Source organism: Physeter macrocephalus, chromosome 14, assembly GCF_002837175.3.
Source record: "Physeter macrocephalus isolate SW-GA chromosome 14, ASM283717v5, whole genome shotgun sequence".
Lineage (NCBI taxonomy): Eukaryota > Metazoa > Chordata > Mammalia > Artiodactyla > Physeteridae > Physeter > Physeter macrocephalus.
This window is the reverse complement of record NC_041227.1, coordinates 75,168,508-75,180,365: the sequence shown is the minus strand read 5'-3', so window position 1 is coordinate 75,180,365 and position 11,858 is coordinate 75,168,508. Positions and strand designations below refer to the sequence as shown.

General features: G+C 53.4%; 2 protein-coding genes across 10 annotated transcripts in view; one reads left to right on the top strand and one right to left on the bottom strand.

Annotated features, from left to right (window-relative positions):
- Positions 1-11,858, top strand: part of MBLAC1 (metallo-beta-lactamase domain containing 1) — an 82,685-nt gene that overhangs the window by 27,619 nt on the left and 43,208 nt on the right. Inside the window, exon 2 of one of the 9 annotated variants that reach the window (XM_028498704.2) lies at positions 1,576-1,828. The exons of 7 other annotated variants lie outside the window; for them this stretch is intronic. The gene's annotated coding sequence lies outside the window, so the exon portion shown is untranslated. Of the gene's footprint in view, positions 1-1,528; positions 1,829-11,858 lie in introns of those variants that run through there. One more of the 9 variants, XM_028498700.2, reaches the window with a different exon arrangement.
- On the bottom strand, positions 1,051-11,584 carry LOC102976077 (deoxyuridine 5'-triphosphate nucleotidohydrolase, mitochondrial-like). The gene is made up of 2 exons (XM_024123655.3): positions 11,219-11,584; positions 1,051-1,186 (listed from the first exon to the last, which is right to left on the bottom strand). The coding sequence occupies exons 1-2, from the start codon at positions 11,582-11,584 to the stop codon at positions 1,052-1,054; spliced, it is 501 nt and encodes a 166-aa protein (XP_023979423.1). The 3' UTR covers position 1,051.

Here is an 11,858-nt window from a genome sequence, read left to right as displayed (position 1 = left end):
ATGTGAGTGTGGGCCCTGAGGTGAGGCAGGACACAGGAGGCAAGAAAGAGCACAGGGAAGGGGGAGGGACGAAGGGCAAGGTCGTGGTCTCTGCTCTTTCCCATGGGCTGTCCGCGGGCCTCTGCTGACATCAGCACTCTGTTTACTTCCTCTTGTTTTCCAGGCAGGGAGGGGCCCAGAGAAGGCTTCTCCTGCCCTGGTTGGGTTCAGGTGTGCAGTGAGCCCTCCAGGAACTAGAGTCCAGCTGGGAAGGGAAGACTCTCAGCTTGCTTCACTATGTGAAGCAAGTAGAGGGAGACCCAGGCCCCACAAAGTTGAAACAGGCAGGGATGACATCTCCCACTTCCTGTGTGTCGGGTGCTTTGCACTCGTGTTGGCTATGTTTTCTTATTTGCTGTATTGACGCTCTGACATCTGGGGCCTCACTGACCAGGGAGAGACTGTCCCTCCCAGGGCTGCCAGTTCTTAGAAGAGCAATGGACGTGCCCAGGAGCTCGCCTGTCATATGCAAACCAAGCAGTCCAGAGCCCACACTCCCCACCACCTCCTCCATCTGGCTCTTATGCTCCAGGAGGCCCATGTTCTTCTGCTGTATTCCTCCCAGGGCCAGGTACCAGGCAACTAGGGCCCGCCCCTAATCCCCAGAGCCCGCAGACATTGTTCATAGCAGCTGATCCTGAACCTGCCTGGTCTCCCTTGCCTGTCTTTCTCACAGAACCTACAGCAAAGGCTCCTGCCCATGTTTCCCCCTCCCTCCCTCTGCCTCCTGACTGACCCTGGTGCCTCCCCTCATGGCCCTGCGTGGAGTGCTGGGCATCTTGTTTTTATGGTTTTGTGAATATAAACTGCTTCCTTCATAACAGCCAATTTTGTGTCTGTGTGTCTCTCCATACTTGAATAAAACAAATCCAGGCCATATATATATATCTTTGTTGCTTATCTATTTTATACCTAGTTTATATCACTTAATCCCTTAATTATGTTTTTTTATTTTTTAAGCAAAGTCTTTATTTTCAAGGAAAAAGTACATTTTCTGTTCTTGGCATAAATCTTAATTATTTCCAGTGGAACCAAAACCTCCTGAACCCCTTTCAGTGTCATCTAAAACTTGAACTTCCTCTATTTCTGGGTAAAATATCTGTTCACAAATGAGCTGGGCAATTTGATCACCCTTTTTGACTTCAAACTTTTCTTTGCCAAAATTAAACAGTACAACACCAACATTTCCTCCCCCCAGGGCTGGCTGGCTGGGGTGGAGGCTCTGCTCACCCGCTCTCCAGGATGACGTTGGCATTGGTTCACAGAATGGACCATGGGGGTGGGAGGACATGATGTGAACTTCCTTTTTCCTTTTCTCAGTTTTTTTCCCAATCCTAATAGTTTTTTCCCACAGTTCTCTCATGGCCAGCCAGGTAGTCCTGGCTTTCTCTATGTGCCTGCACTTATAGGCCGCAGAGGACAGATTCTGCACTTTCATGGAACCCTCATATCTGAGTCAAGCCCTAAACATGCGTTTTCTCATTTTCAGCTTTACAACATTCTGTGGTGATGTATCCTTATGTCCATTTTACCCAGGAAGAAACTGAGGCCCAGAGCCTTAATGTCATGGAGAGTCCCAAACTCTCCCATTCCTGTTGCGGGAACGGAGGATGAACTCCTGTTACCAATTCAGCCCAAGCATCTTTTACAGTCCACAGGGAAGTGACCTCACTTACTCTGGTTCCCTCCAGGTCTGGATTTGGACCGCACTCAGGTCTGTCTGCCTCGTGAGCTTGGCGCTTACCCAAGATTGCCCCTCCCCCACCAACCACCCCCTCAACCTCCCTCACTTCCCCTTCCTTCCACCGCCCATCCTGGGGGGGGTCATTCATTGTGCCTCATTCAGCTAGCCACTTCTCAGGGTCTGGGGAAACAAAGGCAGGAGGAATGTGAGTGTGGGCCCTGAGGTGAGGCAGGACACAGGAGGCAAGAAAGAGCACAGGGAAGGGGGAGGGACGAAGGGCAAGGTCGTGGTCTCTGCTCTTTCCCATGGGCTGTCCGCGGGCCTCTGCTGACATCAGCACTCTGTTTACTTCCTCTTGTTTTCCAGGCAGGGAGGGGCCCAGAGAAGGCTTCTCCTGCCCTGGTTGGGTTCAGGTGTGCAGTGAGCCCTCCAGGAACTAGAGTCCAGCTGGGAAGGGAAGACTCTCAGCTTGCTTCACTATGTGAAGCAAGTAGAGGGAGACCCAGGCCCCACAAAGTTGAAACAGGCAGGGATGACATCTCCCACTTCCTGTGTGTCGGGTGCTTTGCACTCGTGTTGGCTATGTTTTCTTATTTGCTGTATTGACGCTCTGACATCTGGGGCCTCACTGACCAGGGAGAGACTGTCCCTCCCAGGGCTGCCAGTTCTTAGAAGAGCAATGGACGTGCCCAGGAGCTCGCCTGTCATATGCAAACCAAGCAGTCCAGAGCCCACACTCCCCACCACCTCCTCCATCTGGCTCTTATGCTCCAGGAGGCCCATGTTCTTCTGCCGTATTCCTCCCAGGGCCAGGTACCAGGCAACTAGGGCCCGCCCCTAATCCCCAGAGCCCGCACGCAGGCTCAGCGGCCACGGCTCACGGTCCCAGCCGCTCCGCGGCACGTGGGATCCTCCCGGACCGGGGCGCGAACCCGGTTCCCCTGCATCGGCAGGCGGACGCGCAACCACTGCGCCACCAGGGAAGCCCAAAGTAATCAAATTTTACAAAAATTAGGAAAAAATATTTTCACCCCTAGTGGGATGTGGGGTTTTCGGCTTAGAAATAAAAGAGAAGAACTACAAATGAGAATATAATTAGATTTGGCTACAAAAGTAAACCGTTTGTAAAAAAAAAATTAATAAGCCAACCTCAAACTTATGAGTTATGTTTGCTACAGATATTCCTTTGGTGTGATGTTTTTGCATGGTGGTACTTCACTGGGATTAAAAACATTTCTTTTTATTACTTTCTTGTATCTTTTAAAAAGTAATGAGCATGACATCCAATTCATTGAATTAATTGAAAAAAAAATTAACTTATTAATGAAAAAACTCAGAGTAAATGTGACTGAAACACAGAAATGAGAAAAAGAAGGAAGAATTAGGAAAGGACGAAGAGGGATTTAAGGAGAGACGAAGTCCCTCAAAAAAGGCCATTTAAGGGAATATGGAGGAGGTGCAGGAAATATTAATCCAAGGCTGTCTTGCTTAATTCGGATTGTGAGTCACTATCTGTTTGCTCCGAAATGAGCATAGTAGTCAAGAAGGGGCAGTGGTTTTCCAAGAGGGCAGACAGGGAGAGTGTCTTTCCGGCCAAGAGCAGTAATCCATCATGGACACTGTTTAGAACTGCCAGCACAAGTGATTATAAAGAGAAAACTGTCTTAGTCAATTATTAGTTTTCTAAAAAATTACAGACAACAACACCTGTATTGCCATTGCCTGTCAGAGAGAACTCCCTCCCCCCTGCTCTGGAGTCAGATACACTGAGGTGCAGGTTCCGACGCCCCACTGAGTGACAGACGGAGATCTGTTAATGCAGCGTGTCCGTTGTTAGGTTAAAAAGAGGTCACGACACCAAGATGATGAGGTCAGTAGGTGAGGCCGAGCAGCTCATGGTTAAGAAGGGAGGCTCTGGGGTTAAACTGGGGTCAAACCCCACCTGCACCGGGAGTGACTTCGGGCAGGTGTTTGCTGTGCGAGCCTCGGTCTCCCTTCCTGTGACAGGAGGATGGCAGCAGGGCCGACTGTTACCGGGGTCGTGGGGAAGGTTAGCTGGGGTTTAGCTGGGGTGATGCTGCCAAGGTGTCCAGCCGGGACGCAGGGCACAGCCAGCGGGAGCCGCCGTTACCGCTGCTGCTGCCTCGTCATGACCAGGACAGAGGAGCAAGATGAGGGTGGACGACGGGGACAGTGTGACCAGAGCCACGCAGGGAGAGGTGGGGGGGAGGCAAGGAGGTAAAGGGGATGGAAGCGGGGGAAGAGGAGGTGCGAAACAGGTGATGGGGACACGGGACGCCTCGGGCCACCACGGGTGGCCACCACACACCTACTGTGTGTGGGGGCTGAGCTCATGGCCGTGGGGAGACAGACATGGGGTAGCTGAGCCTCCACACGTGGACACGTGACAGAGGGGAGGCAGCCACGTCCCAAAGACGTCAAGTCACCTGGAGGACGGGGTGAGGGCAGGGGAGGGTGCAGCCCCAGCTTGGAGCAAGAAAGGAGAATAGCTGGGAGCCCAGAGGGTGGAGGCCTGAGGATGAGGGAGGGGCTGGATCCGGAGGGCAGAGAGGAGGATGGGCCAGGGAGGCCGCCCAGGGCTGGGGAAGATGAAGGTGAGAAGGGGTTGCTAGCGGCCTGGGAGGAGTGGAGGGGGGAGGGGCAGGAGTTTGAGAGAAGAGAGGAAGAGGGGGCCTGGGCCAGGCCTGGGAGACAAGACCCCAGTGGCCTCCAGGAGCCTCAGGCAGGACAGCTGGACTCACTGGGGATGACGGTGAGTGTGGTTCCCTCGATGGACTGCCACATCTGCTTGCCTATTCTCTGTGTGTCCACCTCCACCCGGCAGAAGTACGTAGACTCATCCTCCTCCCGCAGTTTCGAGATCTGGAGGGAGCCGTGCTCCCTGCCCTTTGTCCAGTTCAGGAGGAGCCGGTCCTTGAAATCCTTATGGATGAACAGCGGGGTCGTCTTGTAGATGTACTCCCCATGGAAGTGTTTCCATCTCCAGGATATTCTCACGTTGGGAACCTTGGCTGATTCCCAGGAGTAATAGAAGGAGAAGGGGATGTGGACGGAGCCACCCTTGGGGGCTGAGAGTTTCTTCGGTTGGTTCATCCCAAAGTCAGTGTTTGGATTGGGTTCTGCCCAGTGACCTAGAGGAGGGAGGGAGAGGGAGAGACTTTGAAGGTGACCCCAGACCGTCAGCCACCCTCACCTACAGGGGGATGTGTGACAGGTGATAGGACTGGCCCTCTGGCCTGGGTGAGCCCCTCTCCAGGCTTGGGGCGGGGAGGAGGGTGCAGTGTTGGGGGGGACCCCGCAAAGAGCTGTGGGACCAGCTCTTTGTTGGGGGTGGGAGGCCTGGCCGGCTACCCCAGGGGACACTTCTACAGACACCCAGTCATAGCCCCTCCCCGGGGGGGTGGTCCCTGCGGCCCTGGGCAGAACAGGACCGTCCCGGCCTCTCACCCGCCTGCAGAGATGCCAGGGGCAGCAGCAGGGGCAGCAGCAGGGCCAGACCCATGGCCTTGCCCTCCTCCCGGGATGAGAAGACAAGCAGAGCCTTCAAGGCCAGAGGGGAGGCCTGTGGAGGGCCGCCTGCGGGGAATCTCAGCACCAGGAGAGCGAGGACCAGGCTCCTTCAGAGGACTGAGGAGGGTAGGGGCCTTCCCCAAACCCGCCCACCCCTGCCATGACCGGCACTTCCTTTATCAATCTGACTTCTTTTCCTGTATTGCAAAAGGGCCTCTCTGTGGTCAGTGCAAAGGGAACCATGATCTAGGGCTCCCTGCCCCCCTCTGCACACTGAGGGGCTGGTCCTGACCTGGGCCAGCTGGGGCCTCTCCTCTCTCCCTCAGCTCCCTGCCTTTGCCACCGCCTTGGCATCTCCTTAGGAGTCAGTCTCTGTGTCTCTGTGTGTCTCTCTCTCCTTTTCTCTGCTTCTCTGAGTGTCTCTCTCCTCCCAGGGAAAGGGGCGACAGCAGGACCAGTTCAGGCTCCTTCAGGGAGAGGCCCACGGCCCTGAGTCCCTGCCCAGCTACAGCCCCTTAGAGAGGAGGAGGAGGAGGGAGCTGCTGGTGGTCAAGCCTCAGCCCCCAGCCCGGGCACCGGGGCACGCAGCATGCTAGTGGTCTCTCTCTCTCCAGGTAGGCGACACTGCAGTGCCCCCTTCAGTCCCCCGGCAGAACCAAGGCCCACCAGGCCCCTCCTGCGCTGCTCTGCTCCCTGTGTGCAGTCTCACACCCTCCCTGAGGTGAGGAGGGGAGGGTGGGCGCAGGTTCCCACCTACCCCGAGGGTGGGCCTTCTGGAGGCCACGCCTCCACCCGGAGAGGCAGGACTGGGTCTGCAGGGCCCTCTGTCCTCACACTCTGCAAGGAGGACACTGGGGCTCAGACACGCCCTGCCCCACGTCCAGGACTCTGAGGTGGCGGGTCCAGGACTTGAGCTCCAGTCTTGCTGAGCCCACAGAGCCCTCTGCTCCTTCTAGATGCTTCCTCCTGGCTGGACCACAGAATCTCTGGGCCTCACCGTCTGAGGTGAGTGCAGAGCTCTGGGGGGTGAACCCGGAGGCTGTACTTAATAACGCTTCTCAGGGGGTTCCATCTGCAGCTGTGCGACCCTGGCCCATCCAGAGCCTTCCCTGGACAGAGGGGATGAAGGTCAGAGCAGTCATGAGCCATCCTGGTGACAGTCCCTGGGACCCTCTCTGATGGAGGCCCTGCCCGCCTGTGACTGGTGGTGGGCGGGGTGAGAGATTGGGGGCTGGGAACTTTGGTGGCCCCCCAGGGCTGGCTGGCTGGGGTGGAGGCTCTGCTCACCCGCTCTCCAGGATGACGTTGGCATTGGTTCACAGAATGGACCATGGGGGTGGGAGGACATGATGTGAACTTCCTTTTTCCTTTTCTCAGTTTTTTTCCCAATCCTAATAGTTTTTTCCCACAGTTCTCTCATGGCCAGCCAGGTAGTCCTGGCTTTCTCTATGTGCCTGCACTTATAGGCCGCAGAGGACAGATTCTGCACTTTCATGGAACCCTCATATCTGAGTCAAGCCCTAAACATGCGTTTTCTCATTTTCAGCTTTACAACATTCTGTGGTGATGTATCCTTATGTCCATTTTACCCAGGAAGAAACTGAGGCCCAGAGCCTTAATGTCATGGAGAGTCCCAAACTCTCCCATTCCTGTTGCGGGAACGGAGGATGAACTCCTGTTACCAATTCAGCCCAAGCATCTTTTACAGTCCACAGGGAAGTGACCTCACTTACTCTGGTTCCCTCCAGGTCTGGATTTGGACCGCACTCAGGTCTGTCTGCCTCGTGAGCTTGGCGCTTACCCAAGATTGCCCCTCCCCCACCAACCACCCCCTCAACCTCCCTCACTTCCCCTTCCTTCCACCGCCCATCCTGGGGGGGGGTCATTCATTGTGCCTCATTCAGCTAGCCACTTCTCAGGGTCTGGGGAAACAAAGGCAGGAGGAATGTGAGTGTGGGCCCTGAGGTGAGGCAGGACACAGGAGGCAAGAAAGAGCACAGGGAAGGGGGAGGGACGAAGGGCAAGGTCGTGGTCTCTGCTCTTTCCCATGGGCTGTCCGCGGGCCTCTGCTGACATCAGCACTCTGTTTACTTCCTCTTGTTTTCCAGGCAGGGAGGGGCCCAGAGAAGGCTTCTCCTGCCCTGGTTGGGTTCAGGTGTGCAGTGAGCCCTCCAGGAACTAGAGTCCAGCTGGGAAGGGAAGACTCTCAGCTTGCTTCACTATGTGAAGCAAGTAGAGGGAGACCCAGGCCCCACAAAGTTGAAACAGGCAGGGATGACATCTCCCACTTCCTGTGTGTCGGGTGCTTTGCACTCGTGTTGGCTATGTTTTCTTATTTGCTGTATTGACGCTCTGACATCTGGGGCCTCACTGACCAGGGAGAGACTGTCCCTCCCAGGGCTGCCAGTTCTTAGAAGAGCAATGGACGTGCCCAGGAGCTCGCCTGTCATATGCAAACCAAGCAGTCCAGAGCCCACACTCCCCACCACCTCCTCCATCTGGCTCTTATGCTCCAGGAGGCCCATGTTCTTCTGCCGTATTCCTCCCAGGGCCAGGTACCAGGCAACTAGGGCCCGCCCCTAATCCCCAGAGCCCGCAGACATTGTTCATAGCAGCTGATCCTGAACCTGCCTGGTCTCCCTTGCCTGTCTTTCTCACAGAACCTACAGCAAAGGCTCCTGCCCATGTTTCCCCCTCCCTCCCTCTGCCTCCTGACTGACCCTGGTGCCTCCCCTCATGGCCCTGCGTGGAGTGCTGGGCATCTTGTTTTTATGGTTTTGTGAATATAAACTGCTTCCTTTATAACAGTCATTTGCATGTGTGTCTTACCATACCTGATTAAAACAAATCCAGGTTATATTTTAAAATAGCTCTTAACTCTCCCAACAACCCCAGGAGGCAGGCAGGGTCTATTTTGATCCTCATTTTTATGCAGGAAGAAACTCAGGTCCCAAGGGAGATTATGAGATTTAACTGAGGTCACAGCACATGTAAATGTCCGCTGTGGCATTGGGTCTGAGCCCAGAGCCCGAGCTCCCTACCACTTCCCCACGCAGTGAGGAAGGTCAACAGCCCTCTCGCCCTGTTAACAAGCAACGCTTCCCTTTTCTGTGTTGTCTTCCTGCTACACAGAGAGAAGCTTGAGGACTGACTGGGACACTGGCTCAGGGGGCTTTGGGTCCTTGTCAGGTGGCACAGTGAGTGGGGCAGTCAGTGCTGACTGAATGTTTATGGAAGAAGGAGAGATCTTTAAAGGATGGGTATCTGTGTGATGATCCATGTAGCTTTCCAGGCCGTGTGCAGGGTCCTCTGTGTTACCTCATCCTGTCCTCACTGGGACCCTCCAAGGGAGGTACTGTTACTACCCCCACTTTACAGATGAGAAACCCGAGGCTCAGGGAAGGGAAGTCATCCGTCCCACAGTCAACTCCAGAGGCTGCATCTGTAGTTCCTGCTTCTGTCATAGTCACAAGTTTCATCTTTGTGGTACCGAGACTTCCTCTCATGTCAGCCTCCTTTTCATGCCACCAGCATGCATTTCAGCTCCTGGTCAATCTGACAAATGCTGATTGGGCTTCTAGGAGATGAGCGTAGAGGGCTGAGAACTGGGGATCAAAGCTGACCCCCGACCTTGCTGAGCTCCCAGGCTGGGAGAAGTGAAGGATACTCAGAAGAATGGGACCAGGAGATCATTGTCTGCACTTCCCCTCAGCGCAGTGTGCTGGTTAGTGTTCACCAAACCATCTCCAGGAAAGGAGTCCTGATTTGTAGGCTTTTCCAATTTCCATGTGTCAAGTTAACTATTGTATGGACTGACTGTTTGTGTGCCCCCCTCACCCCAAATCCGTATGTTGAAGCCCTAAACCCCAGTGTGGCTGTATTTGGAGAGGTACCCCTAAGGAAATGCTTAAGGTTGAATGAGGTCATGAGGAGGGGGCCCTGGCCCAATAGGAGTAATGTCCTCATGAGAAGTGACCCCAGAGTGCCCCCTCTGCCTCCTCCATGAGTCTGCACTCAGAGGCCATTGTGAACACAGGGCAAGAAGGCGGCCGCCTACAAGCCAAGGGGAAGAGGCCTCAGAGTGAAACCTACCTTGTCAGCACCTGGATCTTGGGCTTCCCACCCTCCAGAACTGAGAAATAAATTTCTGTTTTTTAGCCACCCTGTCTGTGCTATTTTGCTCTGACAGCCTGAGCAGATAATATGACTACCAATGTGAAATCACTGAATGTGAGTCAGGAGGAAATGTACAGCATGTGTTATTGTACAGCCTTCCCACCGTGAGGATACAATAGCACAGTAACCTCGAGAGCATACGTAGTAGTGAAATATGGTTTCTGTACACACACACACACACACACACACACACACGCACACACACACACACACCACATCTTCTTTATCTGTTCATCTGTTGATAGACACTTGGGTTGCTTCCATGTCTTGGCTATTATGAATATTGCTGCTATGAACATTGGGGTGCATGTATCTTTTCAAGTTAGTGTTTTCATTTTCATGGATATGTACCCATGAGTGGAATTGATGGATCGCATGGTAGTTATTTTTAGTTTTTTGAGGAACCCCCATACTGTTTTCCATAGTGGCTGCACCAATTTACCAAATCCAGGTTATGTTTTAAAGTAGCTCTTAACTCTCCCAACAACCCCAGGAGGCAGGCAGGGTCTATTTTGATCCTCATTTTTATGCAGGAAGAAACTCAGGTCCCAAGGGAGATTATGAGATTTAACTGAGGTCACAGCACATGTAAATGTCCGCTGCGGCGTTGGGTCTGAGCCCAGAGCCCGAGCTCCCTACCACTTCCCCACGCAGTGAGGAAGGTCAACAGCCCTCTCGCCCTGTTAACAAGCAACGCTTCCCTTTTCTGTGTTGTCTTCCTGCTACACAGAGAGAAGCTTGAGGACTGACTGGGACACTGGCTCAGGGGGCTTTGGGTCCTTGTCAGGTGGCACAGTGAGTGGGGCAGTCAGTGCTGACTGAATGTTTATGGAAGAAGGAGAGATCTTTAAAGGATGGGTATCTGTGTGATGATCCATGTAGCTTTCCAGGCCGTGTGCAGGGTCCTCTGTGTTACCTCATCCTGTCCTCACTGGGACCCTCCAAGGGAGGTACTGTTACTACCCCCACTTTACAGATGAGAAACCCGAGGCTCAGGGAAGGGAAGTCATCCGTCCCACAGTCAACTCCAGAGGCTGCGTCTGTAGTTCCTGCTTCTGTCATAGTCACAAGTTTCATCTTTGTGGGACCGAGACTTCCTCTCATGTCAGCCTCCTTTTCATGCCACCAGCATGCATTTCAGCTCCTGGTCAATCTGACAAATGCTGATTGGGCTTCTAGGAGATGAGCGTAGAGGGCTGAGAACTGGGGATCAAAGCTGACCCCCGACCTTGCTGAGCTCCCAGGCTGGGAGAAGTGAAGGATACTCAGAAGAATGGGACCAGGAGATCATTGTCTGCACTTCCCCTCAGCGCAGTGTGCTGGTTAGTGTTCACCAAACCATCTCCAGGAAAGGAGTCCTGATTTGTAGGCTTTTCCAATTTCCATGTGTCAAGTTAACTATTGTATGGACTGACTGTTTGTGTGCCCCCCTCACCCCAAATCCGTATGTTGAAGCCCTAACCCCCAGTGTGGCTGTATTTGGAGATGCGCCCCCTAAGGAAATGCTTGAGGTTGAATGAGGTCATGAGGAGGGGGCCCTGGCCCAATAGGAGTAATGTCCTCATGAGAAGTGACCCCAGAGTGCCCCCTCTGCCTCCTCCGCGAGTCTGCACTCAGAGGCCATTGTGAACACAGGGCAAGAAGGCGGCCGCCTACAAGCCAAGGGGAAGGGGCCTCAGAGTGAAACCTACCTTGTCAGCACCTGGATCTTGGGCTTCCCACCCTCCAGAACTGAGAAATAAATTTCTGTTTTTTAGCCAGCTGGGCAATTTGATCACCCTTTTTGACTTCAAACTTTTCTTTGCCAAAATTAAACAGTACAACACCAACATTTCCTCTATAATCTTCATCTATGACACCAGCTCCTACATCTATGAAGGGTTTTGCAGCCAAGCCAGACCGTGGAGCTACTGTCCCATAGCACCCAGAAGGAAGAGCTATCTGAGTGTCTGTTTTCACAGGGCCTTTCTCCATAGGTGGTACTGTGTAATCATAGGCACTGTACAGGTCATAGCCCGCGGCACGCTCGGACCCCTTGGTCGGAGTGGTGGCGTGCTCTGAAAGCTGGGCAAAGCGGAGCCGCGTGCCGCCCTCCTCCACAGGCTGGGCCCATTTGCTGGGGGAGATGACTTGTGTCTCTTGAGAGCAGGGCATGGCAGGGCAGAATGTCTTAATTATGTTTTATCATATACATTTGTTTGTGTCTTTTTTAAGATTCCACATATAAATGATAACACAGAGTATTTTTCTCTGTCTGAAATTTCATTGAGCGTAATACTCTCTAGGTCTATCCACACTGTTGCAAACAGCATAATTTCATTCTTTATATGGCTGAGTAATATTCCATTATACACACACACACACACACACACACACACACACACACACAAAAAGGGGAAAATAGTAATATATCTTGCTCCCAAAGTCC

What these genes read in the sequence shown, in the direction of transcription:
- LOC102976077 (XM_024123655.3), bottom strand. Translation starts at nt 11,584, where the DNA reads ATGCCCTGCTCTCAAGAGACACAAGTCATCTCCCCCAGCAAATGGGCC. An exon ending in TTGGCAAAGAAAAGTTTGAA is followed by an intron (nt 1,187 to 11,218) that starts GTCAAAAAGGGT and finishes GGCAAAGAAAAG; the next exon opens with TTTGAAGTCAAAAAGGGTGA.